Genomic DNA, 18,677 nt, shown 5'->3' with positions numbered 1-18,677 from the left:
TTCTCTCATATGCAGGTATTTCCATAAGGGTGCATGAAATGAATAGAATTACTGATACCTTCAAATGGCCATGGTTTCCAGCAGCAGGTATTAAATATTTTCTTCATAGTAAGTTTGGCATATGTGTATGCACTTGTCACATGTGCACTAGATGACTTCTCTGGCTTTTTAAAACCATAATGACATGCTTTGTTTAATGACCAAGTTCTGTTCCTATAATTAGATCATTAAATGAATTGGCCACTAAATAAGGAATTATATATAGTATATACATTACAATATTCAGAACAAAGAAATAGTCAAAGGGAACTCCAGCTTGATGACTTTTCTTTTATTTGCATCTCTTACATGCAGTACTGTAATGTATAACAGAACATAAGACTATAGTAGTGTACTGTACAAAAAAAGACACTGAGGATGTCTAAACAAGATGTACAGAACTGTCCAAAAAATAAAAACAGGTCATAAGTCGGAGATGAGGAATATGTGCATTCTGAAAAGACTGAAAAGAATGTTGAATTTGGCCACCCTTTGGCTTATCCCAGTGTCACATGATGCTTTATCTCATTTCCTTTTCCTGTTCCTGTCAAAGCTTATCACAACTGACTTCCAGTCCTTTAGAGTATTATTCTCAGCAAGGTAACAGAAATCTCTAACCCACTGAAAACATTCTACTTATTGGTCAATATTTTGATAAGAGACCCTATTGAACATTTCAGGTTACTCAGTGAGCATGGGGCAGGCAGGGGTGTACATCATTTTGAAAAAGGAAGTCTTCCAATTTCTCTTCCATCCCACCAAGCACACATTGTCTCAAACTGGGCAGGACTGGCCTATGTGATGTGGCACTTCTGTCCTTACTGGGAAAGAGGGCCTGAGAAGGGACCCTGGGAGAACACTGACATGGTATGGCTCCTTTTTCTGTAAAAAGAAGCATGACCTAGACGATTCCAGGGTGGATCAGGTAAGAAATGGGATTGAAAAGGAGATGTGGCCTTGAAGTCAGGCAGTCTCAAAGCCTGGGTAGGCATTTATGATGAGTTGAAATCACACGGCCTTGGGATTAGCCAGCTCTACTTTCTGTTTCAACAATAAAAAGTCTTGCAAAACTGCTGGCATGTGAGACAGAGGTATCCAAAAAGCTTTGGCATCTTTGCCAGCAGCATAACGAGTCTTCGGGAAGAGACTTGTTAGGGCGTGGTCCATGCACTCCACCACCAGAGAAAGGTCCACATTCACACAGGATGCAGTGCTTTTCAGTTTGTCTAGACCTGCAAAAAGAGAAGAAAGTGCATTGGTTCTTTGGAAGAAGAGGAAAAGCAGGATGGAGGGTAGGGTGCAAAGGGGAGGATTATGTGAGGGAATTTATTTTGACTTTGTCATCAGAATTGAGGCCCATTATGATGTTTTCTAGCCCTTCCCTAGGAAAGGAGGCAGCAGTGGTATCTTTAGGCCAGTGGCCCTCAAAGTTGGATGGGCAGCAGAATCTCCTAGAGGACTTGTTGAAATCCAGATTTCTGGGTTCAAATTTAGTTTCCAAGTCAGTAGGCTTGAGGTGGGGCCCAGGCATTTGCATTTCTTACAAGTTTCTAGATGATGCTATTGCTGCTGGCCCAAGGACCAACTTTTAGGGGTTGCTTTAAAGCAATGGAGGAAAGATACTTTATGGCCTAGGAAACCATAGGTTTGATTCCTAATTTGTTTCATGGGAGTACTGTGTATGTAGGAAATGTGGCTCTGTGCATGTGTGTACACAAGTGTGGATGGGGGAATGCACTCCTGTACCACATGCCCCGGTGAGTCTGGGAATGAAGAATCTCCAGATGTACTGAGTCACCAAGTTAAAATACCCCAATTCTCAGGCAATGGAAATACTGGGGTAATGAACTAAGATCCCTTTCAAGAAGGCAGGTATTTTACAAGTGATTGGTAAAGTTTGGAGTCCTTGTCTCCTGAATAAATGATGTTGGAAAAATGATATCCACACACAGAGGAATAAAATTGGACCCTTGTCTCATGGCATATACAAAAATCAACCCATAAAGACTTAAACATAAGACTTGAAACTGTAATATGACTAGAAGAAAACATAGGGTAAAAAGTTCTTTACATTAGTCTGAGTGATACTTTTTTGGATATGACCCCAAAACACAAAGGCAACAAATGTCAAAACAGATAGGTAGGATTGCATCAAACTCATAGGAACATCTGAACATCTTCTCAAAAAAGGAAACAGTTAAAAGAATGAAGAGATAACTAACAGAATTGGAAAATCATTTGCAAATCGTACATCTGATAAAGCACTAATATCCAAAATACAAAAAGAACACAATTCAATAACAAGAAAATAATATAATTTTAAAATGAGGGAAAGCTCTAAATAGTGATTTCTCAAAGGAAAGGCAAATGGTCAATAGTATATGAAAAAATGTTCAGCATTACTATTCATCAAGAAAATGCAAAACACAACAAAGTGTTACTTCATACTTGTTAGAATGGGTATTATAAAAACACCAAAGATATCAAATGTTGGCAAGGATGTGGAGAAAGGGAACCCTTGCACACCATTGGTAAGAACGTACATTAAAGCAGCTAGTATGGGAAACAGTATGGGAGTCCCTCAAAACTTTCAAAGTAGAACTACCATAGGATTCTCATATACTCCCAAAACATATCTCAGTTGTTTATTTCAGGGAAAAAAATCTATGATCTGAGATCTTCCTTTCATCATTAAATCCTGCTAGCCACAAATTGTTCAAAGAACTTAATAAATATTAGTGGCTGTTTTAAATGTCTGCTACCATAACCAGGGAAATGAAGAAAGGTGACTTTTAAATTATGGTCTACTTTTGGACAGCAAGTCAGGCTAATCTCCAGGCCCTGACCTGGAAAAACTTAATAGGAACAACCAGTATAAAATCGGGCTCAATGCATTGTGGTATTTCTGGGAAGACAATTTTGTATGTTCCCAACACAAACAAATAATAAATGTTTGATGTAATCAGTGTGTCACTCACCCTGATCTGATCACTACACCTCATGCACATGTATTGAAATATCACAAAATATGAGAGAATTATGATGAGAATTTTAAAAAATTTAAATTGAATTTGGTGGTGTATTCATAGGCATTTAAAAAGTATCCATGTCAGTATCAAACATAGAAAGCTCCTTTATTTATTTATTTATTTTTTTGGTACTGGGGATCAAACTTGTGTCCTTGCACTTACAAGGCAGGCAGCGGAACCACTGAGCTAAATCCCCGGCCCTGAAAGCTCCTTTAAAAGAGGGATTTTGTTGCTGAAGTACTAAGTCTCACAGGTTAAGATTAGTCTTAGATTGAACCTATGTAAAGTCTTCAGAGGCAGGATGTGAGAAATAGAACATTGATAGATGTGGTTCTAAATCTATAGGGAAACATTACTGGAAGTTTTGTCAAATCAGGCATTTTAGTTTGAGGTATAGCGTGTGTGTGCGTGTGTGCGTGTGTGCGTATGTGTCATGGTGGTGTTTGGAGGTGTCAGTCATTTAGAAAACCTCCCAGGTGCATCTGACTTGACTCCTGGCTCCACCTGGAAACTCCTGAGCTTGAACCTTGCCACAGCTCACTGTCTCACCAAGTGCGCTGATGAAGAGACAGGATCACAGTTTGGAGGGACAGAGTGACACACAGTGTGGTGGGTCCCTGCTCTACGTCAAGCAGGATCAGTCAGTGTTGAGGAACATCAGGTAAATGTTAGCGGGGCCAGAAAGTTTGGGTTGGAGGGATCCCTGACACAGGGAGCATTAACAAGGGCTTTGTTCATGTTATAATGCAGTGACCAAGAATAAATGGCAGAGTCAGCCTGGGTGGGTTCGAATCTAGCTCTTCCACTTGCTATCTGTGTAATTTCAGACAAGTTACTTCTCTGTGCATCCATTTTTATAAATGAAAGAGATAATAGTGCCTGCTTCATAGAGTACTTTGGGGGATTGTAAATTAAGAATCCATATAAAGCACTTAGAATGGTAACAGGTAATGAATACATGTTTGCAGTATTAATCACCATTACGTAATCTTTACACTCCGACTCAGTCTTTTGACTTATGTTACCTTTTCTTCCCTTTCCCCTGGATGTGTTCCTGCTCCAGAAATCTTCCACCCAAATAATCCCTCCCTTTTTGTAAGGCCTTATTCATACCTGACCTGTCCCATGAAGATCTCTTAATCAGCAAGGCTCTTTTCCAGGTGTGAATTCTTCAGGTGATTAGAAACCACACCATCTAGCACCACTTCTGGGTTGTTTTTGAAAAGGGTCAATTTCCTTGTGGCTGTATACACACGTTGTTACTTTTTGTGGTCAACCAGATTGTGACAGAGTCTGAGTCTTCTCTATCTTTCATAACCTCCCCAAATCCTTGAATGGTGTTGAGGAGTGACTGGTGTTTCTCGCAAAGAAGTAAGTGCAGCGGTGAAGGCCTTGAGGCCCACAGCTACCCTACCGGAACTGGGTCCTGGTATGAGCAGGAAAAGTTGTACAACCCTGGCTAGGACACTTCCCCTCTCTAAGCCTTTGTTTGCTCTCCAGTAGTTCTTTTGAGGAGTAAATGATATAACTCACAAGTGCTTAGCACAGAACTTGACAAGGTTTACAGACAATCAGAAAAGCAAGAGATGGCACCGAATTAACAGGGATTCCTGATCCATCCATAAGGTCCTTATTCATGTGCTACTTTAGGATCCTTGTTTTTTCATTTGTTTCAGTCTCTCTCACGCTGCCAAGGGCAACGAATCCCAGAGGACACTGGGTCCACCCAGAAACTCACTTTTTTCAATGTAACCTTCTCCATATTGTTGTTTGATGTCTGGAGATAGATGCTTCCAAATGGCGAGTTTTTTTTCGGTTGTCTTTATTGGATCTGACAATTGCGTTTTGAACAATCCTGGTTCAATGCATGAGACGTACACACCGAAAGCTTTCATGTCCCGTCTGTGAAAAGAACAGTTAAGATGGCTTTTATTTTATTATTTTAAAAATGTATTTTTCTCTTCTCTTCTTTCTTTTTTGTAGTACTGGCGATTAAACCCAGTGCACGCCAGGCAAGCACTCTACCACTGAACTATATCCCTACCCCTTCTTTTATTTTTATATTTTGGTGTTTAATCCAGGTTATTTGAAGAATGTTTGCTATTTGAACACCTACTTTCTCATTAATCTTTTCATGAAACCTCAGAATTGGGTGCATTGGAAAGAAGCTTCATCTTTTAACCTGTCATTCGAGATGGAGAAACTGAAGATCGAGGTGGTAAAGTGAAGGGTGGTCAGTGGCAGAACAGGAAAGGGATCTGGGGGGATGCATCCTACCATCAGCCCAGTATTCATCCTTTAAGCCATGCTCTCCTCTCTAACCTGATGAGCACCTGGGTTAGATGAGCACCGTCTCTTTGTTATTTGAAGTACCTTATGGTACTGGCCTGGCCTGGTACTGGGTGCTGGTATAGGACTGGCCTGGATGGACAAGTTTGCTCCATTTTAGGAATGTGAAGCAACTGGAGCACAAATGAGGATGAGCCGAAGGACACAGTGTGATATGCTCACCTGATCTCTATACTGCCGAGCAAGCCATTTAATTGTGCCACTGCAGAAAATCTGAAGGCCACTCATTTACTGAGAACTAAGGTTTTAGAGGAATGATGGCACCTATTTCTTTAAGGGAAAAAAAGATGTATGGCAGACCACATAATCATATGAATAATCATTTCCTAAATTTAATGTCCATTTTCACCAGGAATATATGAAGGAATAATTACTCATTTGACGGAAATCTGACTTTTTAAAAAAGCTCTAGTTAAAGTTCTATTAAAGCTCTAAAGCTCTATTAAAAGCTCTATATAAAAAACCTCTATACTTAAAGCATGATTTGATTTATTTTAGATTTTGCTTTCTAGCAACATAACTAATATGTAGTTCGTTGGATCTTGGAAATAGTTCCAAGTGAGTCTTTCGGAAGACTTGTTTCTTCATCTACTCATGAAAATAACATACAATCTAGGGACAGGCCATCCCACTAAGTTTTTGGTACAGTCATACCTAGGTATTTGTCAACTTGTTCCAGAAGGAGTGCTGAAACTAATGGGCACTGAATGAATTTTTCCCATAGGAAATGATGTACTGTAATTAGAATTTGTGAAAGTTTGCCAGAATTTTCGCATTTTACTGGGATAATATAAGCCTTTTAGGCTTAATGGTATTACTTTTACCTTTTTGTGACCCATAATTAGCACTTAAAATGCACAAAAATAAAAGACAGCAATGACAATTGTGGGGTTCTGTGCAGTTCCCCAGCTATAGTGAGACTGATCTAGGCACCTCATCCTGAACTGTTTTCTCTGAACAAAATGTGATGTGTATTGGGTTTGATGAGTTCTGAAACCAATGTGTAATGAGGTATGACCATAAGTAAACCGGTACTGGGCAAACACAGCTTCAAAGAGCCCTGATCCCCGCTTGGCTGGATGGCTGCCCTAAACCCTACTATAGCACTGTCACTGGACTGTGGCCTGTGGCATAATACCACTCCCAACACTAGTTCCACGATTCATAAAGAAATGAACATACTTTGTTGATCACTTTCAGGCATGGTGTAACTGTATTGCAAATTCCACAAGCCTTTCAGTTATAATATCTTTTAAAAAATGAGTATATCTTTAAGTCTACTAAAACTTTATTATAACTGTTGCTTAGAGAGTGGAGCCAAAGGTCAACCAAAGAGATTCATCAAGAACTAAGTAGAGTGCCTGGTACATATGAAGCATTCAATAAATGTTAGCAGCTGTTATCTCCAGCGCTAATAATTTGCTTTACCTTAAGCTGTCATTGAATCCTTCTACTGCATATTTGGATGGAGCATAGCCCCCTCCACCAATTGCAAGACGACCTCCGATGCTGGAGACATTGATAACCCTCCCTCGAGCTTTTTTGACCAAGGGAAGCATATTTAATGTCACGCTGATGAGTCCAAACAGGTTCACTTCAATAGGTTCCCTGTAGTCCTCCACTGTCAGCCAGTCTGTGGGAGCCAGCACACCCAGTACCCCTGCGTTATTGATCAGGCCCCAGAGACCTAGAACAGAAAGGAAGGAAATGAGATTTGGTAGAAGGTAGCATTTGTATGGGTCCACTGTCTGCTTTCCACAATGGTGCCATTTCCTCCTTGTGCTCAGATTCCTGTTTTGAAATACTTTGCAATTTCCAAACTGATAGCAAAGGGAGAAGGAGACTAAAATGAAACAATTGAAATTCTGTTACTTGAATTCAGTCTCACCATTCTTCTAGTTCTGGTCCTAAATGTCAAATGCCGACACTGAGTAAAACTTTCTGCTTTTTTCCCTCAGATGTAAATTAGTCTATTATTCCTACCTTGCTAAATGGCAAAGCCACAGAATATTTATAAAATATTCTGTATGTACAAAGAGAAGTATCAATCTACTTATGTTTATTTTTTGTTAAAAAATATGCAAGCATTCACTTGGCTTGTTTTTTTTTTTGAGGGGAAACATTTAATATTGTTAAAGATGCTTGGTATCCAAGCATTAAAAATTGTCTAAAGCCTTAACAAATTATTGCATTTGTGCTTCCAAGTCTCAGATATATGGCGAAGATGTAATTGAGAAAAAACATTTTCCTTTGGGGACTCCAATATCTTCATCTATGAATGTATTTCAAGGTTCATTCAAAGCCAATAACAACCTTTGGGTTCAGAAGGCAGCCATCTTTGCAGAATCCACTGCAGACTCTGTGTCCGGTCGCTCACTAGTCCACTACGACTGTCTAAGACTCTCACACTCACATTTTCAGGCTCTTTCCTACGTTTCTATTGAAAATGTGTCAGCTCTGGAACCATTTTATAGTGAAAGTGGGTTCCAGGTATACAGATGGCCACTTGGGGATTGTTTTCACATTTTCCTGTAGATTTTAACCCCAACTCCCTTTTTATGTATGTGGCAAGAGTAGAACTTCCCAGGAGAAGAGCAGGGAAAGCCAGTGCCTTCCTCACTGCTCTAAATTCACTCACTGGGACTTAATGATTGAGCATAACTTGGGCAAAGCCTGCGGCCTGGAAGAACTCAGATGCTCTCCTAAGAGTGGAGAAGTACACAGTTGGTATTTGGGAGATATTTTCTTTAAAGGCCATTTAAAATATAAACACATTTTCTTTTGCTCTAGTACTTCCCTATTCCCCCATCCTTCCTACCCGTACATCTCTCACCTTTTTCCCCAACTTGGTTCTTCACCCACTGGGCAGTCCTCTTCACGTTCTCGGGGTCAGTTACATCCAGAAGCACTGTGCGAAGTCTTTGTGAGGTTTCTGCCTTCAAAGCTGTTGATCCCGATTCAGTCAGACAGGCAGCAATGACATGAAATCCTTTTTTATCAAAAGTCCTGGCTGCCAAGTTTCCAAAGCCCGTGTCACATCCGGTGATGAAAATGTACTTATCATTGATGTCTGCAATCTTCAGCCGTCCTTTACAATTCCAAAGAAAGGCGCAGAGGATCAGAAGGGCTAACACCCACAAAAACATTTTTTCCTGTGTGACAGGAATCCTTCTTTGTTACACAATACAAGAAGATGATGTCCTGTGTGCCTAAAATAAAAGAGAAAAATACAAATTAGAGCCACAAAGGTATCATAGCCTAGGCTTGATAAATTTGAGGTATTTTAATGCATTTGAGGAGATAAATAGAAAGTTTTAAAAAGTAGTATAATGATTTTTATTTGGTTGTTGGAAGATGGTCATTTAAATGGAAAATTGCTCCTCTTAAATCATGGAAAACTACCAAGTAGAATTCAGAGAAACTAAATGAGAGAGAGAGAGGAGAAGCCCTGAAAAGCTGACCCAGGTCACTGGGTGGACCTGGGCGACTGCAGTTGTAAGCAGGGCTGGCATCAATCTCATGTGTGAACTCTCCCATCTGAAAGACTCACAGTAAAATCTTACCTCTCGCCATTTTGTGAAACTGAAGAGGAAAATTTGTTAGGAAATGTCAGTCAGCCTTACTTGTTCTAGTCATGCAGAAGACATCGTAACAAACTCCTGTGAAATGATACTTTTAAAGAACTTAATGAAATTTCATACATGTAAATTGAACAAATACAGTGTTTTGCTCAAGTCTGACTTGATAAATACTTATTAACTACTCAAAAGCTAAATATATTGCATGAATGGATTTTGTAGCCTTCACTGCAATCCAAACTCCCCAGAGAATTATTGGAAGAAGGCAAAATATTTATGGGCTTTAACATTCCCCAGAGCAGAGGGTGGAAACGTTTTTGTTGTCAGTTTTTCCAGGGGAGTGACAATAAAATCTTGGCTGACATCTTTAGTGCCCTCCACAAAAGGTCTCCTTTGATCCTGTCAGCAGCCTTTTGAGTGAGAGAAGACGTATTATTTGCCTCATTTGATTGAAGATAAGACAGGTTCAGGGCTACAGAGCATGTGTGGAGGCCCCTGGGCATGGAAGTTCTGGGCCCCTGCAGTGAGGAGCTGGGGTGCCTGCACGCTGAGCTAGCATTGAGCAGCGACAAGCTGAGCTGCTGGAGTCAACACATGGCTCCTTGCCCGTGGTGTGCCAGGCTGGGAGAAAAGTCCACAGGCTAAAAGCAACCTCTGATGTCTGAACTAGTTGTTGATACAGGGCTCTCTCCCCTCAGGGCCTCGTGTTCCTAGTACAATGACCGGACACAAGTCCCCAGAGAGGAGAGAGCAGATGAGGAATTGGGGGGGCCAGGGAAGCCATGAGAAAGGTGGGGTCTGTTGCAGTGTATGGAAGTGGGTTAGGGACCTGGGGGCTTGAACTCAGGCAGATGGATGATGTGATGTCTACAAAAGTTCCTCAGGCAGAGAGCTTTCATAGAACCCCGAGGGGGGCTGTGGATAGAATTCAGGGGTCTGTCCTCTTTAAATGGGAGAAAGATGGCATCTTTATTTTATTTTATTTTGTACTGGCCATTGAACTCAGGACCTTGTGCTTGCAAGGCAGGTGTGGTGCCACTGAGCTAAATCCCTGGCCAATTTTTTTAAACTTTAACCAAAACTTAGCACATCTTTCAGTTATGAAAGTAACAAGAAGCTATAGCAGTATTTACAGTATTGTGATTTTGTTACGAATATTTTTGTCACATTGCTATTAGTTATCTTAAAATAAAGTTTATGTTTATCACTACTTCAAAATTACAGTGACCATCATTCCTGTCACTGTATACTGTTATTTTATGTATTAAAAAATTAATGTTTTAGTAGAGTAGGATTTAAGTAGAATAGGATTCCTTTTTAATTTGACTTCATATGTTAAAAATTATTCACACTTATAAGGTAGCTGTAGTGACAACAGTCAGGTAGACCCAAATTTTGTAGAACATACTCCAGAAAGCATACATGTATTTTGACAAGAATAAATAAAATCACATAGAGTCCATGGTGTCACTATAACTAGAAAACACAAATTTCTTTTTTTTTGGTACCGGGGATCAAACTAGGGACCTTGTACTTGTGAGGCAGGAGCCGGAACCACTGAGCTAAATCCTTGGCCAAATTTCTTGATTGAGAAAGTAAGTAAATACATTGTGGGGGGCTGGAAGGAACCTGTGGAATTGAGTTGAGCTGGAAAAATCAGTATGAACTTACGGTTTGTAATAGGTACAGGTAGACATGTAAATGGATGAATAACTTTCTAGATCTATATAACTTTTTAGATCAATAACAATGTGTTTACCTAGGACTAGAGCCTGATTTCTAAATATCATGTTCATAGTTTTTGGGAAAACTAATATCAGGGCTGGCTTGGGTTTGGGAAAGTACAAAATGAACACAGAACATCTCATGCTACAAAGTAAAAAGTTCTCAAAGAATGTTGGGGACCTATCAAAAGTATGTGGGAGCCAGCTGAAGGGTCTCTGGCTGCCCAAGAATGAGACAATCGGAGCATGAGAACACATAGTGGCGACAAATCATCCCTCACTGAATGTGATATAAGCACACGAGTTCATTCTGATTAACATCAATAAACAACCTAAGGGTGAAAACAGTTTTTTTTTTTAGAATTAATATGCCAACTAATAAATGTCAAAGGAATGATGCAATTGGAAGATCAACATTTGGCAACTGTCATAGTAATAACTATAGACGACAATGATCAATAGATGCTAAAACTAGAGGGTGAAACTTGAATGACAGACAATAATTACAGAACCTCAAAGAATATCCTCCAAAGACACTTACTAATTAAAAGGAGACTAGTGCTTTCACAGTAAAGAAAGCTGAGAGATACCACTCTAACCCAGTGACAAAAATTAATAATACAGTTCTAGAGCAAAATAACATCGTGTGTCTCCTGATATGGCACTGAGAAGGACACAGCAGTGCTGCTAAATGTAACTAAAGGCTAAACATGCATGGAGAAACATCTTCCAAGGCTACAAAACATGTGACCTGTACTCTTCAAAAATGTCAGTCATGGAGGACTTCCAGGTTAAAGGTGATTAGAGAGATAAGGCAATGAAATGCAACCGATGATCTTGGATTAGATAACTTTTTTTTTTTTCCAGAAAAAACATGTTTAGGTCAACTAGTGAAATGTGAATAACATCTATCATTTTGAAAATAATATTGTGCTGATATTCATTTGCTAATTTTGATAGTTATATTTTGATTATGTAGAGAATGACCTGGTTTTTAGGAAATATACACCGCAGTATTTCAAGATTAAGGGGCATTATGTCATCAACTTACTTTCAAATGTTTTAGAAAATAATTATATATATATCTCAAAAGCACAGGGCTGGGGATTCAGCTCAGTGGCACTGTGCCTGCCTCACAAGCACAAGGTCCTGAGCTCGATCCCCAATAAAAACAAAACAAAACAAAACATACATAGGTAACTAGAAAATGAAAATACAAGTGTGCTAAAATGTTAACATTTAGGAAATCTAGGGCATACTATTCTTTCAACTTTTCCGTAAGTTTCAAATTACAACCAGTCCTCCATATCAGTGAGTTCTCCATCTGTAGATTTAACTGAGTATAGATTGAAAATATTTTTTAAAAATTACAATGTACTGAACATCTGTAGGCTTTTTCCTTTCCATTACTCTGTAAACAATGCAGTCTAGGTATTATACTAGGTATTATAATCTAAATATGATTCAAGTTATATAGGAGGGTGTATGGAGGTAATATGCCAATTCTACACCATTTCATGCAAAGAACTCGAAGCATCAGTAAGTTTTAGTGCCCATGGATGGGGAGGGAGAGGTCCCAGGATCAATCCTCACAGATACTTCCTAGTGGATGACTATACTTTAAAATGAGGCTAAAAATTTGGCAAAGAAAAAGAAAGCTTCTTTTTCCCTGCAAAAAGACTTCACTAGGCTTTTTTGGGTTTCATGAACAAAATAGATATGAATTCCAGGATCATGAGTGTAGTGACATTGGATACCAAGCAGCCCGCCTTCTACTTTTTGGTGAACTCATCTCTCCAGGCACTGGAGAAAAACAACAACTCAAACCAAAGAAGTTGCATCGAGTCTCCCTCCTCATCCTTTCTACCTCCCCATCAACCTCCTCCTTCCCTCAACAGCCCATTTTCCCTGGGTGACAAGTGGTTAAGGACAGGCTCCCGTTAAAATGGTTGTCCTCATTAGGGGCCCCTCTGGGTTGAAGGCCATAGCTAGTCTACAAAACCTGTCCTTTCTCTAGATATTATTGTTCAAAATGCTAGATCTTCTTCAGCCTCTGAATGTCACATTCCTCTAGCTCACTGGACTAAGTCAGCTGTAAACCAACATATTTGTATCTTTGACCTCTGGTGAGTATTTTAGCCAAGACACAATCTCTGGGCATCAATCCCTGGCCAGAGCTATTGGGAACATGAGCTCTACACTGAAGCTGATTGATGACCAATTGGCTCATTGGGCACTGAGAAGTAAATGAGTAACAGCAACTAACAGGGCTGCCTACACCACAACTTGCCAACTCAGGTCACCTCCACATTGCTCCCTTAGCACAACAATTCAGACTCGGGCACTGACCTTGGTTGCTTGCATTGTTTGCTCATCTTCTGCATCTTCCGATTTATCTCATAACAAACTGTTTAGTAAGAGGACAACTCTCTCAGCTCAAGGCAGAAGAGCAGTGGTTAGGAGCCCAGACCTCAGAACCAGGCAGGCAGTGGTTCAAACCCACTTTCCCTATCATCAGGAGCCCTTGAGAAGATTCTTTATGTTCTTTAAGCCTTCATTTTCTCTGAAATAGTGTTATGACATTTACTTGGGAGTATACCTGATTAGCTAAGGTGATTTAATGCCTCCTACACGGGCAGAGCCTTCCAGTCTTGCAGAAGTATCAATCACTTTCACTTCGTGAGGGGTCTGCTTTATATGTTGCTCATGTGTAGGAGTGAGATTCCTAACTTTAGTACTTGTGATATTTGGGGCCACATAAGCAATTGCGTGGAGTCTGTCCTGGGTGCTGTGGCAGGTTCAGCAGCATCCTGGCCTCTGTCCGCTAGATCCCAGGAGCACTTCTTCCTGAGTACGGCCAGAATGTCCCCAGACCTTGCTGAGCGCTTCCTGGAGGACAAGACACCCTCATTTGAGAACTACTGGTCTATAGCCTTCTTGTCTTGAGGATCCAGAACTTCATAGCACCCAGAACTACTTTTCAGGAAACTCAGTTGTTGATTTCTTGGTTATATCTCACAGATAAGAGTTTTTTTTTTAATGTCCTTTAACAAAAAAAGTTTTGTTACTTGTAAAATTGCTCATATTCTGCTGCAAACATTAATTTCTCTGATTTTTTAAAAAATGACTTCTCATCAGGATGATAGGTAGCAGTGAGCAAAGACAGGTTTGTGTATGATACTGTTTGTGAATTTAGAAATTACTGGGCTGTGGTGCATACCTATAATCCCAACACTCTGGGAGGCTGAGCCAAGAGGATTGTATGTTCAAGCCCAGCCTGGGGAATTTAGTGACTTAGCAAGATTTTTAAAAAGAAAGAAAAAAGATGAGGGATGTAGTTCAATGTGAAGAACCTGATCCTGGGTTCAATCCTCATTACTGAAAAAAAAAAAATTACCAAATGAACACTCAGGGCATTAGGCTGGATTTTGTTGACCCTTCTTAGTTTGGCAGATTACAGAATTTTCTGGGGTGCCCTTTGGATGGGTAGGAAATTGACCCTACAGAATTCAGAGTACACTCCCAGAAAGCACACAGTCCTTGAGATTCCTGAATGATCAAGTCAGGTAGGAGGAATGGTAAATGCTAAGGTCTACTGAGTGTTTACCATGTTCTAAGTCCTCTTCTAGGATCCATAAATATTTACCTCATTTAAACCCATGATAAAATCATCACCATTTTTAGATGAGGAAGCAGATTTGGAAGTATAGCCTAATTGCCTCAAGACACAATGGTAGCGATGACTCCTGGGCTGATACCCAGACACGCTGGCTCCACTCTGCCGTCTGCCTTCCCACTCTGTGCCTTGAGAGGTGCTTGGCGTTAGGCTGAGGCTCAGTAAATGATTCAGGAAAAAAGTAAGAGAGAAAAGGAAGAAACTTCAGAGTTATCTGATGGTATTTGAGATGTCTGAGTCATCAGAGCAAATGGATAATGGCAATTCTAAGAATATAATATTTTCAATTTTAATTTTGATAACTGTAAAAGTTTTGAGAAAGGTTCATCTAAGATTTTTGTCATTTAATCATCACAATATTTCTGGTATAGGGTAGATAGCATAAATAAGTCATTCACTAGAGTGACTAGAACGAAAACTCTGATCTCTGAACTCTTAAGCTGCGTGAGAACTGCAAAGAGGTGAACACATTTTCAGTGGATGGGAGGAATGAAAACATTTTGTCAAAAATTCTCTGCCATGCAGCAAAAGATTCAGAAGGAACCAAAAAAGGAGAACTAATGTTCTCTTCCGTTTCCATCAAGAATGCTTACATAGGAGCCACCTTTCCCCCGCTGTGGAAAATATCACCCTCAATTGCCATCCTTGCTCATTTCTGCTTTCTTTAAATTTTCCTTCCCACATTTCTTTTACAAGTAAAAAACTTGAAATAAAATCTTTGATTTCACATTTCTTAGTTAAAGAGCACCTTCCTTTGCTCTTTAAACATGAATGACATGTTTTTTTTTAAAAAAGACTGTTCAATGTCTTTATGAGATGTGCTTTTTTATAAGAAATTACTTTCTCGAAGAATACTTGATTTTATTTCCCCATAACTACACAAAGGATTTTCTTCTAGAAAGCAATACAAAACTAGTTAATCATGTTCATAGCAGTTCTTCAAATCTTTATTTACTTTTTGTTTGTTTTTTGAGACAGTGTCTTGCTATATAATCCAGGCTGGTCTCAAGCTTATGGCAATCCTCTTGCCTTATCCTCCCAAGTGCTGGGATCACAGGCATGTGCCACCTCACTTGGCCCTTTATTTACTTTTAAGTTGTTGCAGTAGTGGTCTAAGTTGAATCAACAACTGAGCTATTTACAAAAACATATCAAATAGAGAGCAGTTAGCAACACCTTTCTAAATTCTTTTATTTTGGGGGTTTCCTCTCATAGGCTTTCTTAATACCACAGTGGAACCTATATGCTTCTATATATTTAAATACTGTCAACCTGGTTAACTTATACAGAACTCTTTTTCATTTTTGCCTTTTTAGTGAAATAAAATATTCTGTTACTTTTTAATCAAAGTGGCTTTCAGGGACTTCTGTGACTTCCTTTAAGCAAAATGAACATTAGAGCCTAATGACACACACTAATTCATATAACTAAAGAACTGTGTTTCTGTGCTCGCTTTGGCAGCACATATACTAAAAAAAGAACTGTGTTTCTGTGGAAAAAGAAATTCAAGTTGGGCACCCAAAACTCTGGGAAACCTGAAAACTGGGGTGAAAGGGGCCCTCTGTGAAATGTGCTTGCTTTAAACACCAAATGTACTTTTGGTAATGATGTCAAAGATGTAGCTGAAATGCTATTCAAAATCACAGGAGGAAATTCCCCTGCTCAAGGGGATGAACCTGCTCACTCCTTAAATACCTTTCTCCTGAACCCTGATTCCCAGGGCGGAGGCAGTCCTCAGTTCCCAGTCTGTGTTTTGGCTTTCGGCACAGCGAGGCAGGGAGAAGTGCCCACATGGACCCCCTATGCTGGCTTCTGGGAGACATAGCTCTTTCCCTCGGCCGCGGTGGGCCAGCCTGCTCTTACAAGGGCAAGAACTACAAGGTCTGTATTTTGCATTTTTAGTTCTAAGGATAAAAATATCTCTGATTTTCTTTTCCTTCCCACATCACTTTAAACCAATTCCCCATAACATGTGTAATTGGTAAATTAATTATCTCCACTAGTCCTAAGTTTATTATTTTTGCCACTAGACTTCCTGATAGCATTGGCTGAAGCCACGGTTATTTGTTTATGAATAGAATTGTAACTGGAAGGAGCTATATGTTGTATATTATAACATGGTCCCAAAGCTTCAAAGGAAGGTTAGAAATGGAGAGACTGTGTCCATTGGTGCAGAAGGTGTGTTCAAATCTTCAGATTTCTTTCTACCACAGTTACTATCATTGCATAGAAGAAAAGGTTTGAGTTTGTAAACACTGTGCTTTCAGACAGTGACATTTGTTATAAGGGTTTCAAAACAATTCCTGTTTTGCCCATGTAAAATGTATGAGGTAACAATTTTTTTCTTGTGTTTAAACACTGAGATTTGTTCTAAAAATTGTGTGCCCTTTTCAAATCTCAAAATATATGATACAAAGATGACACAGCATTTAACTTTTAGCTTACGCAGGAGCTAGGTAAGGATATTCTAGCTATGTCAAAGGATACTAAGATACAAAAGTGCCTTCCCTTGGACTAATCACATAGTAGGACACTTCAGAGCCAGTTGTACAGCCCTAAACTGAACAACCCTAAACCCTTGCCAAAAATCAAGCAACTGAGAGAGAGAGAGTCAGACCACTACTGGAAATACAGCAATGTCTCAGCTCATGAACAGTTCTGTTTCCAAACAATTTAGTTCACAAACAAAAAAAGGTGTCCCACAAAAATTTGCTTCCATTCACAAACTCCACATCAGGTAACAAACATGACCAAGGCCATTTTCCCCGCACAAACACAAACACAGCCATCTTCTCCCAAATTGTGAAACAAATTAAGTTCATAAACCAAGGTATCACTGTACCAAACTGCTGGGTCATAAAATGGGGAGTAAACATCTGAGCATGTTTTTGCTGCAATCCCAGGATCCAGGGGTCAAATGTACATCCTCAGGAATTTCCCTCCTTCCTTCCAATCATTTCTCTCAGTTTAGTGTGTGTGTGTGTGTGTGTGTGTGTGTGTATGCATACATGTGTGCATTCATGCAGACATGTGATACACAAACAGATCACATCTATTGCTCCTATAAGAAACTCACCTGAGGTCCCTAACTCTTTTGGAGCCATTCTCTCTTGGGTTCCAATCAACTATAGGATCCATAGAGGGTGTCAGAAAGGCACCGGCAGAGTAACCACAAGAGATGAATTTGCTTGTGACTCCAGGGTGCAAAAGGGCATCCACAGAGAGACGTGGTGGAGTGGAAGGCAGGACCTGGGTCACACAGAGATCGCTGCTCTGGGGAGAGAGACTCAGCTCTACTCATTGCCTTCTGACCTGCTGCATCCCAGAAAAACAGCAACAGTGAGGGAGTCAAAGAAAGTTTAGATTGATTTGATCCGTGAAGGAATAAGGGACAAAGCCCCTGGTCACCAGTTACCTTATGAAGATGACTCAGGACGCAGAAGCTGCTGTGGACTTGCTCCGCTGACTGCAGCTTCCTGTTGTGCTTGGGGGAAGGAAGTGTCACCCTGACCACGCTGAGCCTCCTTCACACTGATATCTAGACATGAGGAGTCCTCAGTTCTCTCCTGGCTGTGTGAGCCACACCCATGGTGACACTGCACGCTGACTAAGTCTCTGCTGTGCGGAGAGGGGGAGCCAAGAAGCCGTGGGTCATGTGTTTTCTGATAAAATGAATTTAGCTACTTACAGAAGGATATTAAAAATGATCAATAATGGTCCTTTTTCTGTGACTACAATCTTTTGAACACAGCTGGTAGCTAAAATAATGTGACAGGAAAGCATTTTGTAAACTGCTTGGTGCATTGTGTTAATACTTTAACTTTTGAATTATTATTATTGTTCATGACAATGAACAACAAATAGTTGTTCTTTTTTCTTCTTGTTAATATACCCATGACTATTTAGTACTTCTTTCCTCCTAAGAGAAGAAGTAGGAGCAATCAGTCACTCTTGGATGATTCTGTCCACTATTTTAGATGGATGAGCAAGATCAAAACCATGTAATGAAGCAAGATTTTGGAACTATTCACAGTTCCTAATTTGTGGTTTATGGTTTGACAGTGGGACTACTGCAGAGGTCTCTGAAACCATCAAGAGCAGAAAAGGATGCCTCTTCCCTTTCCAGATGGTCTCAGAGCTTGTCACAGTGCACCTAGTGGACCTTAGGACACCCAAGGAATGTACAGTATTGAGGCTGCAGGTGATGAGGGGAAGAGGTGGACTCTTCTACACAAGCACGCTTGTGCGCGCGCGTGCGCACACACACACAATTTGGTCACAC

The 18,677-nt window shown here is 40.0% G+C and overlaps 1 protein-coding gene across 2 annotated transcripts; it reads right to left on the bottom strand.

Annotated features, from left to right (window-relative positions):
* Positions 1-316: 316 nt before the first annotated feature.
* Positions 317-17,947, bottom strand: Dhrs9 (dehydrogenase/reductase 9). 2 transcript variants are annotated; one of them, XM_004857621.3, is made up of 5 exons: positions 17,811-17,947; positions 8,251-8,626; positions 6,846-7,104; positions 4,807-4,970; positions 317-1,271 (listed from the first exon to the last, which is right to left on the bottom strand). In XM_004857621.3, the coding sequence occupies exons 2-5, from the start codon at positions 8,561-8,563 to the stop codon at positions 1,048-1,050; spliced, it is 960 nt and encodes a 319-aa protein (XP_004857678.1). In that variant the 5' UTR covers positions 8,564-8,626; positions 17,811-17,947; the 3' UTR covers positions 317-1,047. The 2 variants fall into 2 exon arrangements, with proteins under 2 accessions (XP_004857678.1, XP_087056094.1); XM_087199968.1 differs by lacking the exon at positions 17,811-17,947 and adding an exon at positions 8,981-9,103.
* Positions 17,948-18,677: the final 730 nt, after the last annotated feature.

This window comes from Heterocephalus glaber, unplaced genomic scaffold (assembly GCF_053883595.1).
Source record: "Heterocephalus glaber isolate CG9 unplaced genomic scaffold, H.glaber_assembly_v1.0 deba00000347, whole genome shotgun sequence".
Lineage (NCBI taxonomy): Eukaryota > Metazoa > Chordata > Mammalia > Rodentia > Bathyergidae > Heterocephalus > Heterocephalus glaber.
The sequence above is the reverse complement of the archived record's forward strand: the minus strand, read 5'-3'. Positions and strand labels throughout refer to the sequence as shown.